We start from the raw sequence: 17956 nt of genomic DNA, 5'->3' as shown, positions 1-17956 counted from the left end.
CCACGGCATCTCCAGACTCTGTCACGTCTGTCACATGTGCTTAGTGTGAACCTGATTTCATCTGTGAAGAGCACAGGGTGCCATTGGCGCATTTGCCAATCTTTGTGTTCTCTGGCAAGTGCCAAACGTCCTGCATTGTGTTTGGCAGTAAGCACAACCTCCACCTGTGGACGTCGGGCCCTCATACCACCCTCATGGAGTCTGTTTCTGACCATTTGAGTGGATACATGCACATTTGTGGCATGCTGTAGGTCATTTTGCAGGGCTCTGGCAGTGCTCCTCCTTGCACAAAGGCGGAGGTAGCAGTCCTGCTGCTGGTTTGTTGCCCTCCTACGGCCTCCTCCATGTCTTCTGATGTACTGGCCTGTCTCCTGGTAGCGCCTCCATGCTCTAGAAACTACTCAGAGACACAGCAAACCTTCCTGCCACAGCTCGCATTGATGTTCCATCCTGGATGAGCTGCATTACTTGAGCCACTTGTGTGGGTTGTAGACTTCGTCTCATGCTACCACTAGAGTGAAAGCACCACCAGCATTCAAAAGTGACCAAAACATCAGCCAGGAAGCATAGGAACTGAGAAGTGGTCTGTGGTCACCTACTGCAGAACCACTCCTTTATTGGGGGTGTCTTGCCAATTGCCTATAATTTTCACCTGTTGTCTGTTCCATTTGCACAACAGCATGTGAAATTGATTGTCAATCAGTGTAGCTTCCTGAGTGGACAGTATGATTTCACAGAAGTGTGATTGACTTGGAGTTACATTGTGTTGTTTAAGTGTTCCCTTTATTTTTTTTGAGCAGTGTATAATGTTTCCTTTTTAACATTCTAAAAATAAAAGAACATGTAGGGCTTCTATTATGTGATCAATAACAATAAGCTAGCAATGGATGCTGGTGCCCACTAAACAGCATCCTGTATTTTTAATGAGGTAGATTGAATATAGGGCATGTGTCTAGAGGAATTACATGGGCCGTTATGCTACTCCTTTACTAGAAAGCTTCTGTGGAGTTACATGAACCCTCTAAGGCTGGGTCCACACTACGTTTTGTCCCATACGGGAGCGCATACGGCAGGAGGGAGCTAAAACCTCGCGCTCCCGTATGTGACCGTATGCACTCCCGTATGCCATTCACTTCAATGAGCCGACCGGAGTGAAACGTTCGGTCCGGTCGGCTCATTTTTGCACCGTATGCGCTTTTACAACCGGACCTAAAACCGTGGTCAACCACGGTTTTAGGTCCGGTTGTAAAAGCGCATACGGCGCAAAAATGAGCCGACCGGACCGAACGTTTCACTCCGGTCGGCTCATTGAAGTGAATGGCATACGGGAGCGCATACGGTCACATACGGGAGCGCGAGGTTTTAGCTCCCTCCTGCCGTATGCGCTCCCGTATGGGACAAAACGTAGTGTGGACCCAGCCTAACTCCATGCAGAGGTAACAGCCGTTTGTTGTGCAGAACTCGCTTTTTTTTAAACTAATCCCTATAAGGAGTTTTATGGCCCATACATCAGCAGCAATATATGCCCCAAAACAAATAGTACACCACGCACCAATTCAAATTCTTCAGGGTCCGCTGCCATACCACGCATGCCATAGCGGTGAGCATCCTTAGAAAGTCGATTAGCAAATTCTTCTCCTGTTCCAGTCTGAGATCCATAGAATACTACTATATTTTTGCCCTAAAAAAAAATTAAGAAAAAAAAATAAAAAATACAGTGTATACAAATATCCATTACACACAGGTTTTCAGTTGTGTAAGTATAGGCAACATTCAGATGTAATACTTTTCAGAAGATATTTCACTGTAGTCTTAAAAAAAGGACTCCAATGCCTCAGTCTATCTTATCTCTGTTCACCGCTCAGCTGAATGAATGTGTGCATATATCTATATTGGTGCCTTAAAGAGACCATCTGGCTGGGAAGATGCTGACTAAAGTGTTTCTCAATGGAACGAGACACAATAGAGGAAAATTATCAGCCCCCGTGATCATCAAATCTCCCGTATCTTGCACTTCCATTAGCTACTGACTTTACAGTCTGTGTTCTTTATGGTTATCTGTATGTGCTTCTCTCTTCAAGCAATGGTAACTGCAGAAGAAGCGGACTCCATGTGTACCCATGCCCACTCACCATACTCAAGATTCTAAATTATACCTATTAGAAGAAAATGGCTCCTACTTTTCTGTGTGAATCACACTACTTAGGACCACTGACATCACCAACATGCTGACTAAAACTTGAGGGCCAGATGGGCTGCATGTACATCCTTTTACATAGGAAGATTATCGGTGAACATATTGTCCTGTGTAAACAGCATAGTGATCATCCCTCAAATGAGCAAACAGCCGCACTAGTGGTCCATCAGTCGCTTTGACGCGGTTCATTGCCAATACCTGAGCCGTGTTTAAAGCTACCTGTGTAAAAGGACCCTAAACTCAGCCAACAAACTACCGTAGATTGTTTTATAGTGAATAGGCCACTTTCAACAGCCAGACAACTAACGTTATAAATCCATCTTACCGTCTTCTTCATCTTATCCACAAAGCTGCTTTCTCGGGAAGTGGATGTTCTGAAAAAGAAAAGAAAAATCAGTAAAAAAAATCATTACGCCATTATTTCTATACAGGAGGAGGTGGAGCTTTCATTATACATGGCTTCTTAGCACCTGTTACCAAATAACAGTGGATGGTGCCACAATGGACATGTGATGGAATTTTCCCCCAAACCATGGCAGTCTCACAGCAACAACTTCATGTGTTATACAATGGAAGGTCAAAATCTAAGGTGAAAATCTGCGGCATTTCCACAAAAGGATAAGCATGCCCAACATGTCTGAAATGTGATCCAAAGGTTTGGAAATTTAATTTGCTGCAGATCCACAATACAAATTGGCCACATGTGAACCTAAACTAAAGCTACAGGTATTTGGCCCTTAGAAAGCAAATTAAGCAATAAAACTGCTACTTCTAACAAATGGAAATCTTATCAAAAAAAATCTGATGCATTGACTGGTGTTTTGTATAAAGTACCCCATTGCCTATTTGGTATTCAACATTACACAGACAAACATTTTGGGCTATAGTAGAACATTCAATTCAGTCTCTGAAATATTTTCTGGGTGAAATCATCATAACGTGTGCTTGTACGGTCCGCTTTCCTTCCTTTCCATCTCTATGTACAGCATAGGCAGTAATGATTGTGCTCACACATGCTACGAAATTCTATGGAAGATGCAAGTCCTTTAGAAGGCACGGTTTTCAAAGAAAATAAAGCCTTCTGCAACTTTTTAGTATAATAAGCGTGTACAATTTTAACTATTTTTAAGATCCCCGCCTACCATCAGTGAATGGAAAAATAAATCAAAAGCAAGTGTTAAGAGGCATAGTGGGATAATAGAGGTTATAGTCCTGTGTTTTATGATTCCAGTAAAGTAAACATAGCCTTACAAAAATTTTTTTTTTTTTTTTTTTTTTTTTTTTTTAAAGAAGCACATTATGTGATAAACCTTCTGAAATGGTTTTACAAATATATTCCTAAAAGTGGCAGACGTACCGTAATAAACGGAATGGTTATAAAAAGCAAGAATCTGCTTTGTTGGGGAGAAAAAAAAAAAAAGCAAAACATTATATAAAAGGGAGTGCGATGACTGAGCATGTCCGAGCTCAACTCCCAAAGAGAGGAAACATGAGACTTAAGTTCTCACGAGCAGCAAGTTCAAATGGAAACAAAACCAAGAAAACCTGTCTCACGCCAACTTTCTCAGCTGTATCAACGCCTTCCCCCCACACACAAGTACATACACACACTCACCCTACTACAATGACATCCTCTTGTGGGACAGAGCTGAAGCATCCCATCCTCAAAGAGTCCTTTTGGGTTTCCTACTAAGGTCAGGCTAGAAGAAAGTTTACACTCCCAAATGCCGGCACACGACTATGCAGATGTTGCTTCATTCTCAAGTGCTCAGCTTTGTCCAGAAAAACTTAAAGCAACTCAAGACTACAACAAGAAAACAAATGTTGTTACAGCCATTGACTTCAAATGCCGAGTGCACCTCTCCACGGAGAAGACTTCTTGAAAGCCACTCTGGCAGCACAAAAGGAACAGGAGGAAAAAAAAGGAAAAGCAAAAGAATCCTTCACATCTGGCAAGAATGAAAAAAGAATGGGAAGGGAGAATGAAAGATCCCAAGAACCACTGCTTCTCAGCTCCCTCTCTACCCCTCCTCCTTTCTTCCTCTTCTCGCTCTTTATCTGTGTGTAACAAGTAAGCCCAAACTCCCCTTCCTTCCGCCACCATCTGGTTTCCCTGGAAACTGTTTTGTATCACAGACGGGATCCACTTCTTGCCTAACACATACTATTTTCCTACTTTACACCCTAAAGTTAAGGCTGGCTGGCACAGATAGAGGGGCACTGAAGTAGCGACTTCCATAGAAGCTGAAACACAATTGCTGGTGGAAAGGCTCCAAAGAAAACCTGAGAAAGTAAATGTGACTGGCCACAAGCAATTCTACCTCTAGGACCCGCTCCAATTAAGTCAAACTATTTTTTTTTTTTTAGGTAAGATTTAATATGTACGACGCTTGTGAAAGTGGACACTACAACAACAAACATGATGCAGGTGCGACTGTATTCTAGGAGAACTGGTGGTGACCAAAACGTCCATCCCAATCTGTGTAGAGGAAGTCCTAAGCAGAATACAGAAGGAGCAAAGTGGATTCGTTTTTAACAAACCCCATCCAGGCACTGTGGAAATGTTCAGTGCATATAATTGAACTGCGCTGCAGATTTTAAAAACCAAGAAGCTACTTTACTCCCCTACTAGCACCACTTTGGCAATATTTCCCTGACCCCCTACCCATTTATAGGAAGGATTTATTTTCACTTTACTGCTGCTTTGGTCACCATGGGGTAACTTTGGTAAAGGCTGGGTGTACAGAGATGGGCTGGTATGCAAAAAAATAAAATATAAATGTGATCTTCATATGATGGGGTAGATTCTAGCCCCACTCAGTGCACTGTAATCTGAGGTGTAGACATCTTTTAACCCCTTAAGGACCATGGGTTTTCCTATTTTTTGCACTTTTGTTTTTCCTCTTCACCTTTTAAAACTCATAACTCTTTCAATTTTGCACCTAAAAATCCCCATGATGGCTTTTTGCGCCACCAATTCTACTTTGCAGTGATATCAGTCATTTTACCCAAAAATCTGCGGTGAAACGGGAAAAAAAAAAAAAAAATCATTGGGGCTTCCGTTTCTACACATTCAATTTTTCGGTAAAAATTACACCTTATCTTTATTCTATTGGTTCATACGGTTAAAATGATACCCTACTTATATACATTTGATTTTGTCGCACTTCTGGAAAAAATCCTAACTACATGCAGGAAAATGTATACGTTTAAAATTGTCATCTTCTGACCCCTATAACTTTTTATTTTACCATGTATGGGGCGGTTTGAGGGCTAATTTTTTGCGCCGTGATGTGAAGTTTTTAGCGGTACCATTTTTGTATTGATCTGACTTTTTGATCCCTTTTTATTCATTTTTTCATGATATAAAAAGTGACCAAAAATACGTTATTTAGGACTTTTGGAATTTTTTTGCGGGTACGCAATTGACTGTGCGGTTTAATAAATGATATATTTTTATAGTTCGGACATTTTTGATGATACCCTATATTTATTTTTATTTACATTTTTTTTTGTTTTTTTAATGGGAAAAGGGGAGTGATTTGGACTTTAATTAGGGAAGGGGTTAAATTGCCTTTATTAACTTTTTTTTTATACTTATTTTTTGCAGTGTTATAGCTCCCATAGGGGGCTATAACACTGCGCACACTGATCTTTTACACTGATCACTGCAAAGCCATAGCTTTGCATTGATCAGTGTTATCGGCAGTCGATTGCTCAAGCCTGCATCTTAGGCTTGGAGCAATCAATCGTCGAAGGGACACGCAGGAGGAAGGTAAGCGGACCTCCGCTCACGTCCTACCTGATCGGGACACCGCATTTTCACTGCGGTGGTCCCGATCAGCTCCACTGAGCAGCCGGGAAGCTTTTACTTTCGTTTTAGACGCGGCATTCAACTTTGAACACCGCGTCTAAAGGGTTAATAGCACACGCACCGCGCCTGCGCGCTGTTAGCCCTGGGTCCCGGCTTCAGTTACATGCCGGGACCGACCAGATATGACACGGGGGTCACCACGCGGTATATAGCGGGAGCCAGGCAAGGACGTAAATATGTGTCCTTTGTCGTTAAGGGGTTAAGGACATCACATTAAAGTGTGATCAGCCTGTAGTGTGGTTTTCCACTTTGATTTTAAGTGTGACTCCATATCCAGACTTCCATAGGTTGATAAATTTGATTTCTATTGATTTTGTTGTCAGCACATTCAACTATGTAAAGAAGAAAGTATTTCATAGGATTAGTTCATTCATTCAGATCTAGAATGGGTTATCTTCGTGTTCCCTTTAGTTTTTTTTTTTTTTGAGCAGTGTATATCCCCTATCCTTTGGTGTCAGATCATTGAGGGGGGTCCAGAACAGGGTCTCGGGTCTTTGTTATGAATGGAGCAGCAAGCTACTCATGCGCGGTACAGCTCCATTGTTCTCTATGCCTGAGGTAAATTAGAGTTGTACTTGGCAATCCGCAGCATATCCACAGACAATAGACTGGCAACGTGTATGCGCTACTCGCTGCTGCATTCAACAAGACCCAAGGCCCTGTTCTTGAGAACTCAGTGTCTCGGTAGTCAGACCCCATACAACCCAAACGTCACCCCCAACGCACACAAAATCGGACATTTATCCTCTAATCCTGACAGTTAATCTGAGCTACAAAAAAAAAAAAATTATATATATTATATTATATTATATTATATTATATTATATTAATATATATATATATATATATATATATATATATATATATATATATATATATATATATATATATATAGTTAGATTAATATACAGGAGAACAGACAAAGAGGAGTTTCACACTGAGCAGTCATGGAGTGGTTCTGTGATTTGAAGATTTTTAAGGGTCCTATTCCCTTTAATGTCAACTGGCAAGTTATTCTTTATAACATTCACTGTTCCTACGTTAGTGTTATGTACTTTTATCATATGTAAAGTGCCCTGGAACCAAGGGAACTATATAACATTTATGACTAATAATAATATTATATTATTTTATTATTAATAATCTAATGGAATAAGCACTGATCATTTGGTCTTGTAATACATAGTAGCTGAAGACAAAATGGCCCAACATTTTGCCATTGTTTATAATGATTTAATACACTAAATTCAATGCAATAAAAAAAAAAAAAAAAAAATGGCTTAAAACGTGTCCATGGCCTTCAAGTCTTGACTGTAATGTAAGAGCCAAGAGCGAGTAATCTGTCATACAGAATATTGTAATCTGCAAACAGGTGTACGTCAGCCCATGTCTGCGGTATATTACAAGTAGGTCAGCAGGGAAATAACTAGGTTGGGTTTAGAATCCTTACCTTAAAATAGCTATTTTTATTATACAGGTTCTACAACTATTACCCAAACCAGATCTTTCTGGTCCTTTTAAAATGAGCAGATAAGGAAGCGCTAAAGCGGTGATATGTCAAGTCATTCATGTTCAAAGTTTTGATCACTTGTCTTTTTTCCTTTCTCCGTTCCTAAAGACTAGCTTATGCTGGCTTATGCATTATGATATGAAATGGACAAATATTAAACATTAAAAACAAGTGAACCAGACCCAAAAATTACTAAGAATCTGCTGGATGTTATTTTTATCCAATATTCGCCCTTTTTACTTTAAATGTTTAGGTTACATAAGTATCAATTTAAACAAATTAAACAAATTTGAACACTGGGAGAAAGATAAGAAATAATAAACTTATTGGTCCCGGCCTCAATATACGGTAAACACTTTGTGGCATTTTACTCATCTGTCACTGAATAAATCTAAGGCTGGGTTCACACCATGTTTTTGCAATAGTTACTGTATATGTTTTCAATTTGAAAACTGTACGGAACCGAATTGAAAACCATATGCATTGACTCTGCATTGAAAACCGTATGCCAAAAGATGCATCTGGTTGTGTCTGTTTTGCATCCTGTACGTTTTGTCAGTTTTTCTCCCGTACCCTAAACAGTATCTTACCACGGTTTTTGGTATGGGTGAAAACCGTATAGAAACGTATATATACATTTTTTTTAACATGGGAGTCATTGGGAACCGTACAGAACAGTATGTGCGTACGGCTCCATCCGGTTTTCACCAGTTTTTGACTTTGCACAGTTTTTTTTCTTGGAATTTCAATCAAAGAAGTAAAACTTTATTCATAATGGAGTGAAAAAGTTAAAAATGTATACTTTTTTTCCCCTTAAAAATGGATGCAACTGAACATAATTTTTTTTTAAACCGTATACGGGTTAAAATTTGTACACACGTTTTCATACAGCTTAGTCCGGTTTTGAGGAATCCATCTTTCATCAAAAACCTGAAATGGGAACTGTATTGCAAATATGTGATGTGAACCCAGCCTTACTGTGATCGGTTTTATCATCTTTCTACAAATAAAAAAAAAGAAAAGGTAAAGAGGTACATTTACATCACAATTTTGCCACTGTTTTCAATCAGTTCTTGTATTTGAAAACAGTATACAGCCATAATGCTTGCATCATAAATTTACCACCCATATGAAAACTTACACAAAAAGATTTATCAGGTTGTGCAAGTTTTTGTACCTTTCAATCTTTCAACATTTTTTTTTTTTTTTTTTTTTAAGTGCAAAAAACTGCAGTCTACCATGGTTTTGTATCCTGTTCTGTTTTTTTTGTTTGTTTTTTGTTTTGTGTCCATTATAAATAAAAACCATTTACAGTTTTTATAACATTGTAGTCAATGCAAGCTGAATGAGCAAACAATTGCATACAGGTTTGTAAGTTTTTGAAGTAAAAAAACAAACAAAAAAAAAACGGATTCAAAACAGTATGGCAAAATGGTGATGTGAATGTAGCCTAACCTCTAAGGCAATGTAAAGACACTACGTAATAATCTGGGTTATAAAATGATTTGGTGAGGCAACTGACAGCAAAGACAGCACTGAAAACTACATGTGAACGCTGCATAAGCCAAGCTTTTACCATTCCCACATCCTGTAACATGAGCTGCCTTTTGTGAGACATTTATCCCATTCTGCTCAGAAGTTCACATCTGAACCTTCCCCACTGGGCCTCCTCACCCAGAAGGAATCCCTTACACAAACATCTTAAGCAGTTGTGCTCGGCAGGAAAGCCAACACGCCTGATCTGTTGACATGTCTCGGTAACACAAGAGCCTCTAAAGCTCAGAAACATGAGAGATGCAGGTACACAATGGTGGCTAGCAAAGAATAGCTGGAGAGCCATTAATAATGGAATATATGTAAAAATATCAGTCTATCAACAGATTGCTGTATTGTGCTGAACTGTGTAGCCTGGCAGAGCAGTATTTCTACTGTGTAATGTCCAGGCGAAGAGTTGTGGTTTGGACTTGATACAATGACCAATCTGGCAAGTAATCTATTATGCAGAAGGTTTATGGTGATCTAGGTTTGGCAGCCTGAAAATGGCTTAAACGAGAGTATTAGAAGAATATTTTGTACTATGCTGTTAGCCAAGTAGTGGCTCATAGAAAATTTTCATGTGGCTTCCTTTTATAAAGAAATTATGTCAGGCATGCCCTACCCATCACTTGCCAGGGACAGATCCATCAGCACGTACAGTGGGGCAAAAAAGTATTTAGTCAGCCACCAATTGTGCAAGTTCTGCCACTTAAAAAGATGAGAGAGGCCTGTAATTTTCATCATAGGTATACCTCAACTATGAGAGACATAATGAGGAGAAAAAAAATCACATGGTCTGATTCTTAAATAATTTGCAAATTATGGTGGAAAATAAGTATGTGGTCAATAACAAACGTTCATCTCAATACTTTGTTATATTGGCAATGGGTATATAACACACTGTCGCTGGTATTTTGTCCCATTCCTCCATGCAAATCTCCTCTAGAGCAGTGATGTTTTGGGGCTGTCACTGGGCAACACGGACTTTCAACTCCCTCCAAAGGTTTTCTATGGGGTTGAGATCTGGAGACTGGCTAGGCCTCTCCAGGACCTTTAAATGCATCTTTGAAGCCCCTCCATTGCCCGGGCGGTGTATTTGGGATCATTGTCATGCTGAAAGACCCAGCCATGTTTTATCTTCAATGCTCTTGCTGATTGAAGGAGATTTTCACTCAAAATCTTAGGATACATGGCCCCATTCATTCTTTTCTTTACACGGATCAGTCATCCTGGTCCCTTAGCAGAAACACAGCCCCACAGCATGATGTTTCCACCCCCATGCTTCATAGAAGGTAGGGTGTTCTTAGGATGCAACTCAGCATTCTTTCTCCTCCAAACACTACGACTTAAGTTTTTACCAAAAAGTTTTACTTTGGTTTCATCTGACCATATAACATTCTCCCAATCCTCTTCTGGATCATCCAAATGCTCTCTAGCAAACTTCAGATGGGTCCAGACATGTACTGGCCTAAGCAGGGGGACATGTCTGGCAGTGCATGATTTGAGTCCCTGGCGGTGTAGTGTGTTACTGATGGTAGCCTTTGTTACTTTGGTCCCAGCTCTCTGCAGGTCATTCACTAGGTCCACCCATGTGGTTCTGGGATTTTTGCTCACCGTTCTTGTGATCATTTTGACGCCACGAGGTGAGATCTTGTGTGGAGCCCCAGATCGAGGGAGATTATCAATGGTCTTGTATGTCTTTCATTTTCTAATAATTTCTCCCACAGTTTATCGCTTCACACCAAGCTGCTTGTCTTTTGCATATTCAGTTTTCCCAGCCTGGTTCAGGTCTACAATTTTGTTTCTGGTGTCCTTCCGACAGCTCTTTGGTCTCGGCCATATTGGAGTTTGGAGTGTGACTGAGGATGTGGACAGGCTGATACTGATAACATGTTCAGACAGGTGGCATTAATACAGGTAACAAGTGGAGGACAGAGGAGACTCTTAAAGAAGAAGTTACAGGTCTGTGAGAGCCAGAAAACTTTCAAATTATGGTGGAAAATAAGTATTTGGTCACCTACAAACAAGCAAATCAATTCTTTAAAAAAAAAAAAAATCAGACAGTGTGATTTTATGGATTTTTTCCCCTCATTATGTCTCTCATAGTTGAGGTATACCTGTGATGAAAATTACAGGCCTCTAATTTTTTTTAAGTGGGAGAACTTGCACAATTGTAGCCCCACTGTAAGAAAAAAACAATTACAGCAAAAAATGGTCTCTAAAATACTCGATGGCCAGTTTTGTGAGCCAGTTCTGGGCTGGTCCAGATTTGCAACAATTTTGCAACTTTAGGAAACACTTTAGAACTTTAGGGATTTTTCAATTTTTTTTAACTTTTTTATTTTACACTTTAATAGTCCCTATATGGGACTATTTATAGCAATCATTTGATTGCTAATACTGTTCAGTGCTATGTATAGGACATAGCACTGATCAGTGTTATCGGTGATCTTCTGCTCTGGTCTGCTCGAACTCAGACCAGAGCAGAAGACCCCGGGACACAGCCAGAGCCAGGTGAGGGGACCTCCGGCTGCCATGCTGGATGATCGGATCCCCGGGGCAGTGCTGCAGGCGATCCGATCAGCCATTCCAAGTACCGCACTGCCACGGATGCCGTGATCTGTATTGATCACGGCATCTAAGGGGTTACTGGTGGACATCCACGCGATCGCGGATGTCTGCCATTACCGGCGGGTCCCTGGCTGCTGATAGTGGCCAGGACCTGCCGTGCATGAAGCAAGCACCGTACCGGTGCTCGCGGTCATGGCGGCGCGTAAATGTATGTAATTGTGCGTTAAGCACCACGGCACCATGACGTACATTTACGTCCATTGTCGTTAAGGGGTTAAACCTGTTGATAAATTCCCCCCATAGTGTTTTCACTTAAAAAATTTCAGTTCACAGTAGCTTTAACATTCAAATCTGTATCTGTCATATATACACACACACATATATATATATATATATATATATATATATATATATATATATATATATATATATATAAACACACACACATATATATATATATATACATATATAAACACACACACATATATATATACATATATATACACACACACACACATATATATATATATATATACATATATATATACACACACACATTATATATATATATATACACACACACACACACACATATATATATATATACACACACATATATATATACACTATATACATACACACACATTATATATATATATATATATATATATATATATATATATATATATATATATAAACTCTTGATTTTTCACAGAGACAAGTCAAACATTTTGATGATTATGAGCAAGAAGAAGCAAGCAGTGGCTTTACTCCTCTGCTTGCTGTGATTTCTGCCCAGGTTCTCTGGATAGCCCTATAGACTTATAATTGTTTGGAGGATGGCCACTCATTCTCCTGATCGATGGGGTACTTGGTACTGAGACCCTGACAGATCAAAACTTTTGACATGTCAAAAGTTGGTTTTGTTTTTTAAATGACAGGACACTAAAAACAGAGGTACTCCCGAGTTAAACCTCACAGTGACACATTCAATTAAAGTAATAAGGGATGGGTGGACAGCCTTCAACACAAAGAGAATACACCAATATAGGGTCATACAAGGAGAATTGCACGTTCCAAATCAACGACCGATAAGGTCCACCTGCGCAATCAGCCCAGCCGTCACGGCGAAAATCCAACAAGGAAAGATTGTCCAGCGCCTGGTGTGCACTTAAAGGAACGTCTGACGCGTTTCGCACTCGCAGGTGCTTAATTGTAGAATCGTAGTCTACGATTAAGCACCTGCGAGTGCGAAACGCGTCAGACGTTCCTTTACCTGTAATTGTGACTCCAGTCAAGCAATAAAGCAAGCTTTTAAGTGCACACCAGGCGCTGGACAATCTTTCCTTGTTGCAATATTAGGTCATAGGTTGTGTTCTCCTCACAATAAGCATCTTTCAGTTTTTAGTGGTAATCTAGGCTAAATAAATAAAAAACAAAAGCATGACAAAAATCAGTACATAACAGAGTATGAAGAGTCTCTTAGCATAAGTCGTTGTTGCAGGAACACACAGTTTTAACTAAGAAACAGCTCTAAGCAAGATCAATATTAGGATAAAAAAAGATAATCAAAAGACAGCCTTGTACAAACTACCTGAAAAAGGAAACCTGTAACCAGGATGGAACCTTTAAACATACAGCATCTCTGAACAACAAAATAAGTCAGTAGGTTCTCCTGCACCCGCTCAGCACTGCCCAAACTCACATGACTTATTGGTCAAGCGGTACCAAAAGGCCTCAACTATAATACTTCAAGGGAACCTGTCACTAGATGTCTGCAGAGTAAATAAATGCCATGATGTTATAGTGTTTGGTAATACCTTTAACATGCCAATGTAGTGCTGGTGTGGTTAATAGCCATGGTGCCCAGGATAAAAAGTCACTGACACGCGGGGAGCAAGGGCGCACGCCCTTAGACGCGGGGTATACAACAGGAGGCTCCTGCTGTATACCCCGCGTCTAAGGGCGTGCGCCCTTGCTCCCAGCATGTCAGTGACTTTTTATGCTTTCATCCACTGCTGGTGTTTAATAAAAGGATCTGAATTTTGCATCTAACTGGGTGAGTGCGACTTCTCTTCTCTTGTACATTAAGGATAATAGCTCCTCGTTTCATAGTCTGCACCACCTAGAGATACTTACCCATTAGGAGTCACTGCATCATCGGCCCATTCTGTGTATCTAAGGGCATTGTGGTTGTTGTAGTGCCGGTGCACCTGTGCTTCTCCTTCAATTGCCATACTTATTTGAATTCCACTCAGCAGAGCTAACGCAGATATAAACTGTCCAGTGGGATATTTAAAAGGGGATTTCCGACAAAAGAAATATCTTTTGTACGGTGTCAAAAGGTATAATAAAGTAAACTTACTAATATAATGTTATCAGCCATACTGGATTCCATACTGCATAGATATTTCCATATCAGCTTATCTGTCTGACTTGTAGGGGTGAGGTCTTGCCACAGGCTGTGAATACAGAAAGCTCAACTCTCCTGTCTGCTCAGGGGAAGACCATTGATATGAAAAGGGGAGTTCATATTACAGCTTATTTTAAGACAGCAGAAAGCTTTTCTCAGATAAGAAAACATTAAGCCTGTTCTGAGGGAAACTACTGTGAAATGCTTTATTCTGCCTTAATTAAAGGAAATCTGTCACCAGTGTCACCTGAACTAACCTGTCTGTATCAACAGATAGTACAATTGACACAGATGACAAGGGTACTCACCTTGTCCTGTTCCGTGGTGGGGGATCTCCGGTAATCTTGGCTGTTAGCTCCAGCTTCAGGCACCTGACTTGGGGCATGGGCGGAGCTTAGCAACGTCACCACTGCTGCGAGACCCAGCAGAGAGCAGCAGCAGCTGGGGCATGGGCGGAGCTAAGTGACTTCATCGCTACTGCTCCCTGCTGTGTCCCACTTCTAGAGAACAGCAGCGGTGACGTCACTAGGTAACGGTAACGGCCAAGGTAAGTACCCTTGTCATGAGTGTCACCTGCACTACCTGTTGGTACCGTCAGGTTAGTGCAGGTGACACTGGTGTCAGATTTCCTTTAAAATCTAATGAGCAGTACTATGAGTTCCCTTTTCATATCAATGGTCTATCCCTGAGCAGACATGAGGGGAAGGGGGTAGACTGCATTCAGAAAGGGTGATGTCCCAGATACTAGCCAGACAGCTCACCCACTATGCAAAGATCTGTGCAGTATGGATAACATCATATAAGTAAGTTGCTTCATTATAGGTTTTGACGCTAAACACCGGTTATTTCTATCGCCAGACAACCCTTTTAATAACTAGTTTTGGCAAAAGGTAGTTGGGTCCTTTCAGAGACAAATGGAAGTTACACTGTAATACAGTGGTGTTCAAAGAGATTGCCATACGCAACTGGTAAATGAAGTGTCAGAAAACAATGCACACCAAATGTAAAATACTCTTAAGAGCTAGAATTCCTTTTCATCCAGCAAAGTGATGTGACTTGTTTTAACAGGGGCATGTTTAGGGAAAGGTATTACCAAGTAGAGATCGACCGATTATCAGTTTGGCCGATATTATCTGCCGATATTAATGATTTTGGACGTTATCGGTATCGGCAATTACCTTGCCGATAATAAACCCCCCTCCCCCCAAAAAGTAGCACGGACCCCGGGAACAGGTAATTATAAAACCGGGTTTTTTCTGTAGTTTTTCTCCAGTCCTAATGCAAATTCTAAGAGAAAGTGCCTGAACTAAAGCATGCTGTGTTTTGAAAAGAAAAAATAAATAAATATCATGGAATGAATTTAAGGAATGTTTGGAACAAAATGCTGTAAAATATGAAATTTCTCTAAATGTATAAAATCACAAGGGAAACTGATACCATCATAACACTCTAATGCAGGTTACCAATCCAATCTAAAATATACAAATTATCTTCTTTGTGCACTTAGGACATTCCCCAGCTCCATCATTCTGCCCAACTGCACCAGCTCCTCTTATAAATATTCATTATCCTATCTTCAGCTTGTCGGCTTTACCCAAATGTCCAGCTATTGCAAGAAGCAGGCATGTGCTACCTTGCCTCTACAACTGGAAGCCATACCCATAAAGCCAATGTGTGGAGGATAGGAAGATCATATGGATGCAATGTGCATTAAAAGTTTAATAAGACAGCTGATTTTGCCAGGAAAGGCTTTGGTCAGCCAGATATCCAAGGGGGTTGCTTGTTCAGATACACTGCTCAAAAAAATAAAGGGAACACCAAGATAACACATCCTAGATCTGAATGAATGAACTAATCGTATGAAATACTTTCGTCTTTACATAATTTTTGTGTGATTTTGTTGTCAGCACATTCAACTATCAATGGAAATAAAATTTATGAACCCATGGAGGTCTGGATATGGAGTCACACTCAAAATCAAAGTGGAAAACCACACTACAGGCTGATCCAACTTTGATGTAATGTCCTTAAAACAAGTCAAAATGAGGCTCAGTAGTGTGTGTGGCCTCCATGTGCCCATATGACCTCCCTATAATGCCTGGGCATGCTCCTGATGAGGTGGCGGATGGTCTCCAGAGGGATGTCCTCCCAGACCTGAACTAAAAGCATCTCCTGGACAGTCTGTGGTGCAAAGTGGCGTTGGTGGATGGAGTGAGACATGATGTCCCAGATGTGCTCAGTCGGATTCAGGTCTGGGGAACAGGCGGGCCAGTCCATAGCATCAATGCCTTCCTCTTGCAGGAACTGCTGACACACTCCAGCCACATAAGGTCTAGCATTGTTTTGCATTAGGAGGAACCCAGGGCCAACCACACCAGCATATGTTCTCACGGGGTCTGAGGATCTCATCTTGGTACCTAATGGCCGTTAGGCTACCTCTGGCAAGCACATGGAGGGCTGTGCGGCCCCCCAAAGAAATGCCACACCCAACCATTACTGACCCACCGCCAAAGCGGTCATGCTGGAGGATGTTGCAGGCAGCAGAAAGTCCTCCACGGCATCTCCAGACTCTGTCATGTCTGTCACTGTGCTCAGTGTGAACCTGCTTCCATCTGTGAAGATCACAGGGCACCAGTGGTGAATTTGCCAATCTTTGTGTTCTCTGGCAAATGCCAAACGTCCTGTACTGTGTTGGGCTGTAAGCACAACCCCCACCTGTGGACGTGGCGCCCTCATACCACCCAGGATCACAGGGGGTCTAACTGCTGGGACCAATGCTGTTTGATCACTGCACCTGGTCATCTTGTTTCACAGAATGTGCAGTTTTTATGAGTTTCCTAATTTAAAGTGCATTTTTTTTTTTTTTTTAGAAAAATATTGCCAAGAGGAAAAAAATGTTACATGACCTATAATCACAACTGAGGTGCATTATGAAGATCTTTAAATGAGTTCCCCTGTAACAAGGAGTACAGTGAGCCTTAACACAGGTGTTTGACAACTTTTCGTTAAATTAGGAGGTGTAAATGAAAAAAAAAAATATTCAACTAAAATGCAGTTTTTTTTCCCCCCAAATTAAATTTTTTTACAAGGGGTAATAGGAGAAAATGCCCCCCAAAATTTGTAACCCCATTTCTTCTGAGTATGGAAATACCCCATGTGTGGAGTAAAGCACTCTGGGTGAACTAAAATGCTCAGAAGAGAATAAGCCACATTTGAAAAGCAAATTTTGCTGAAATGGCTTTTGGGGGGCATGCCGCTTTTAGGAAGCCCCTATGGTGCACGAACAGCAAAAAGAAAAAAAAAAGAAAAAAAAAAAAACGTGGCATACTATTTTGGGAACTACACCCCTCAATGCACGTAACCAGGGGTACAGTGAGCCTTAAAGGGTACCTTTCATCAAAAAAAAAAAAAAATTTTTATATATTATAGATTAATGTATGCAGAATAACTTTCCAATAGAATTTTATAAAAAAATATGCTTCTTTCTTTTAAATTTTCCACTTTAAAAAAAGGACTGGTAGGGAGACCCCCTAGTGGTCATTTTTTCATAGATTTCAGACTCATGCAGGAGTCCTAAATCTCAGACTGCAGCTGGAACACAGACAAACTCACCTGCTCACTGCCAGGGAGCAGTGTTGAGCTTCTCTGTGTTCCGGATGCAGTTTGAGATTAAGGACTCCTGCATGAGTCTGAAATCTATAAAAAAGGACTGGTAGGGAGACCCCTAGTGGTCAATTTTTCAAAGTGGAAAATTTAAAAGAAAGAAGCATATTTTTTTAATAACATGCTATTGGAAAGTTATTCTGCATACATAAATCTATAATATATCAAAAGTTTTTTTGATGAAAGGTACCC

The 17956-nt window shown here is 40.5% G+C and overlaps 2 protein-coding genes across 7 annotated transcripts in view; one reads left to right on the top strand and one right to left on the bottom strand.

Moving 5' to 3' along the window:
- LOC130355913 (chymotrypsin A-like) overlaps positions 1-17956 on the top strand; it is a 211882-nt gene that overhangs the window by 49564 nt on the left and 144362 nt on the right. The window lies entirely within an intron of this gene.
- Positions 1-17956, bottom strand: part of LOC130355912 (NADPH--cytochrome P450 reductase) — a 77982-nt gene that overhangs the window by 29669 nt on the left and 30357 nt on the right. For 2 of the 3 annotated variants that reach the window (XM_056556754.1, XM_056556753.1), the window contains exons 3-4: positions 2523-2571; positions 1553-1681 (exon numbers count right to left, since the gene is read on the bottom strand). In XM_056556754.1, the coding sequence (XP_056412729.1) occupies positions 1553-1681; positions 2523-2571 (178 nt within the window). Of the gene's footprint in view, positions 1-1552; positions 1682-2522; positions 2572-3812; positions 4394-17956 lie in introns of those variants that run through there. The other variant, XM_056556755.1, reaches the window with a different exon arrangement.

The sequence above is a fragment of the Hyla sarda genome, chromosome 2 (assembly GCF_029499605.1).
Source record: "Hyla sarda isolate aHylSar1 chromosome 2, aHylSar1.hap1, whole genome shotgun sequence".
In the NCBI taxonomy this organism is placed as follows: domain Eukaryota; kingdom Metazoa; phylum Chordata; class Amphibia; order Anura; family Hylidae; genus Hyla; species Hyla sarda.
The sequence above is the reverse complement of the archived record's forward strand: the minus strand, read 5'-3'. Positions and strand labels throughout refer to the sequence as shown.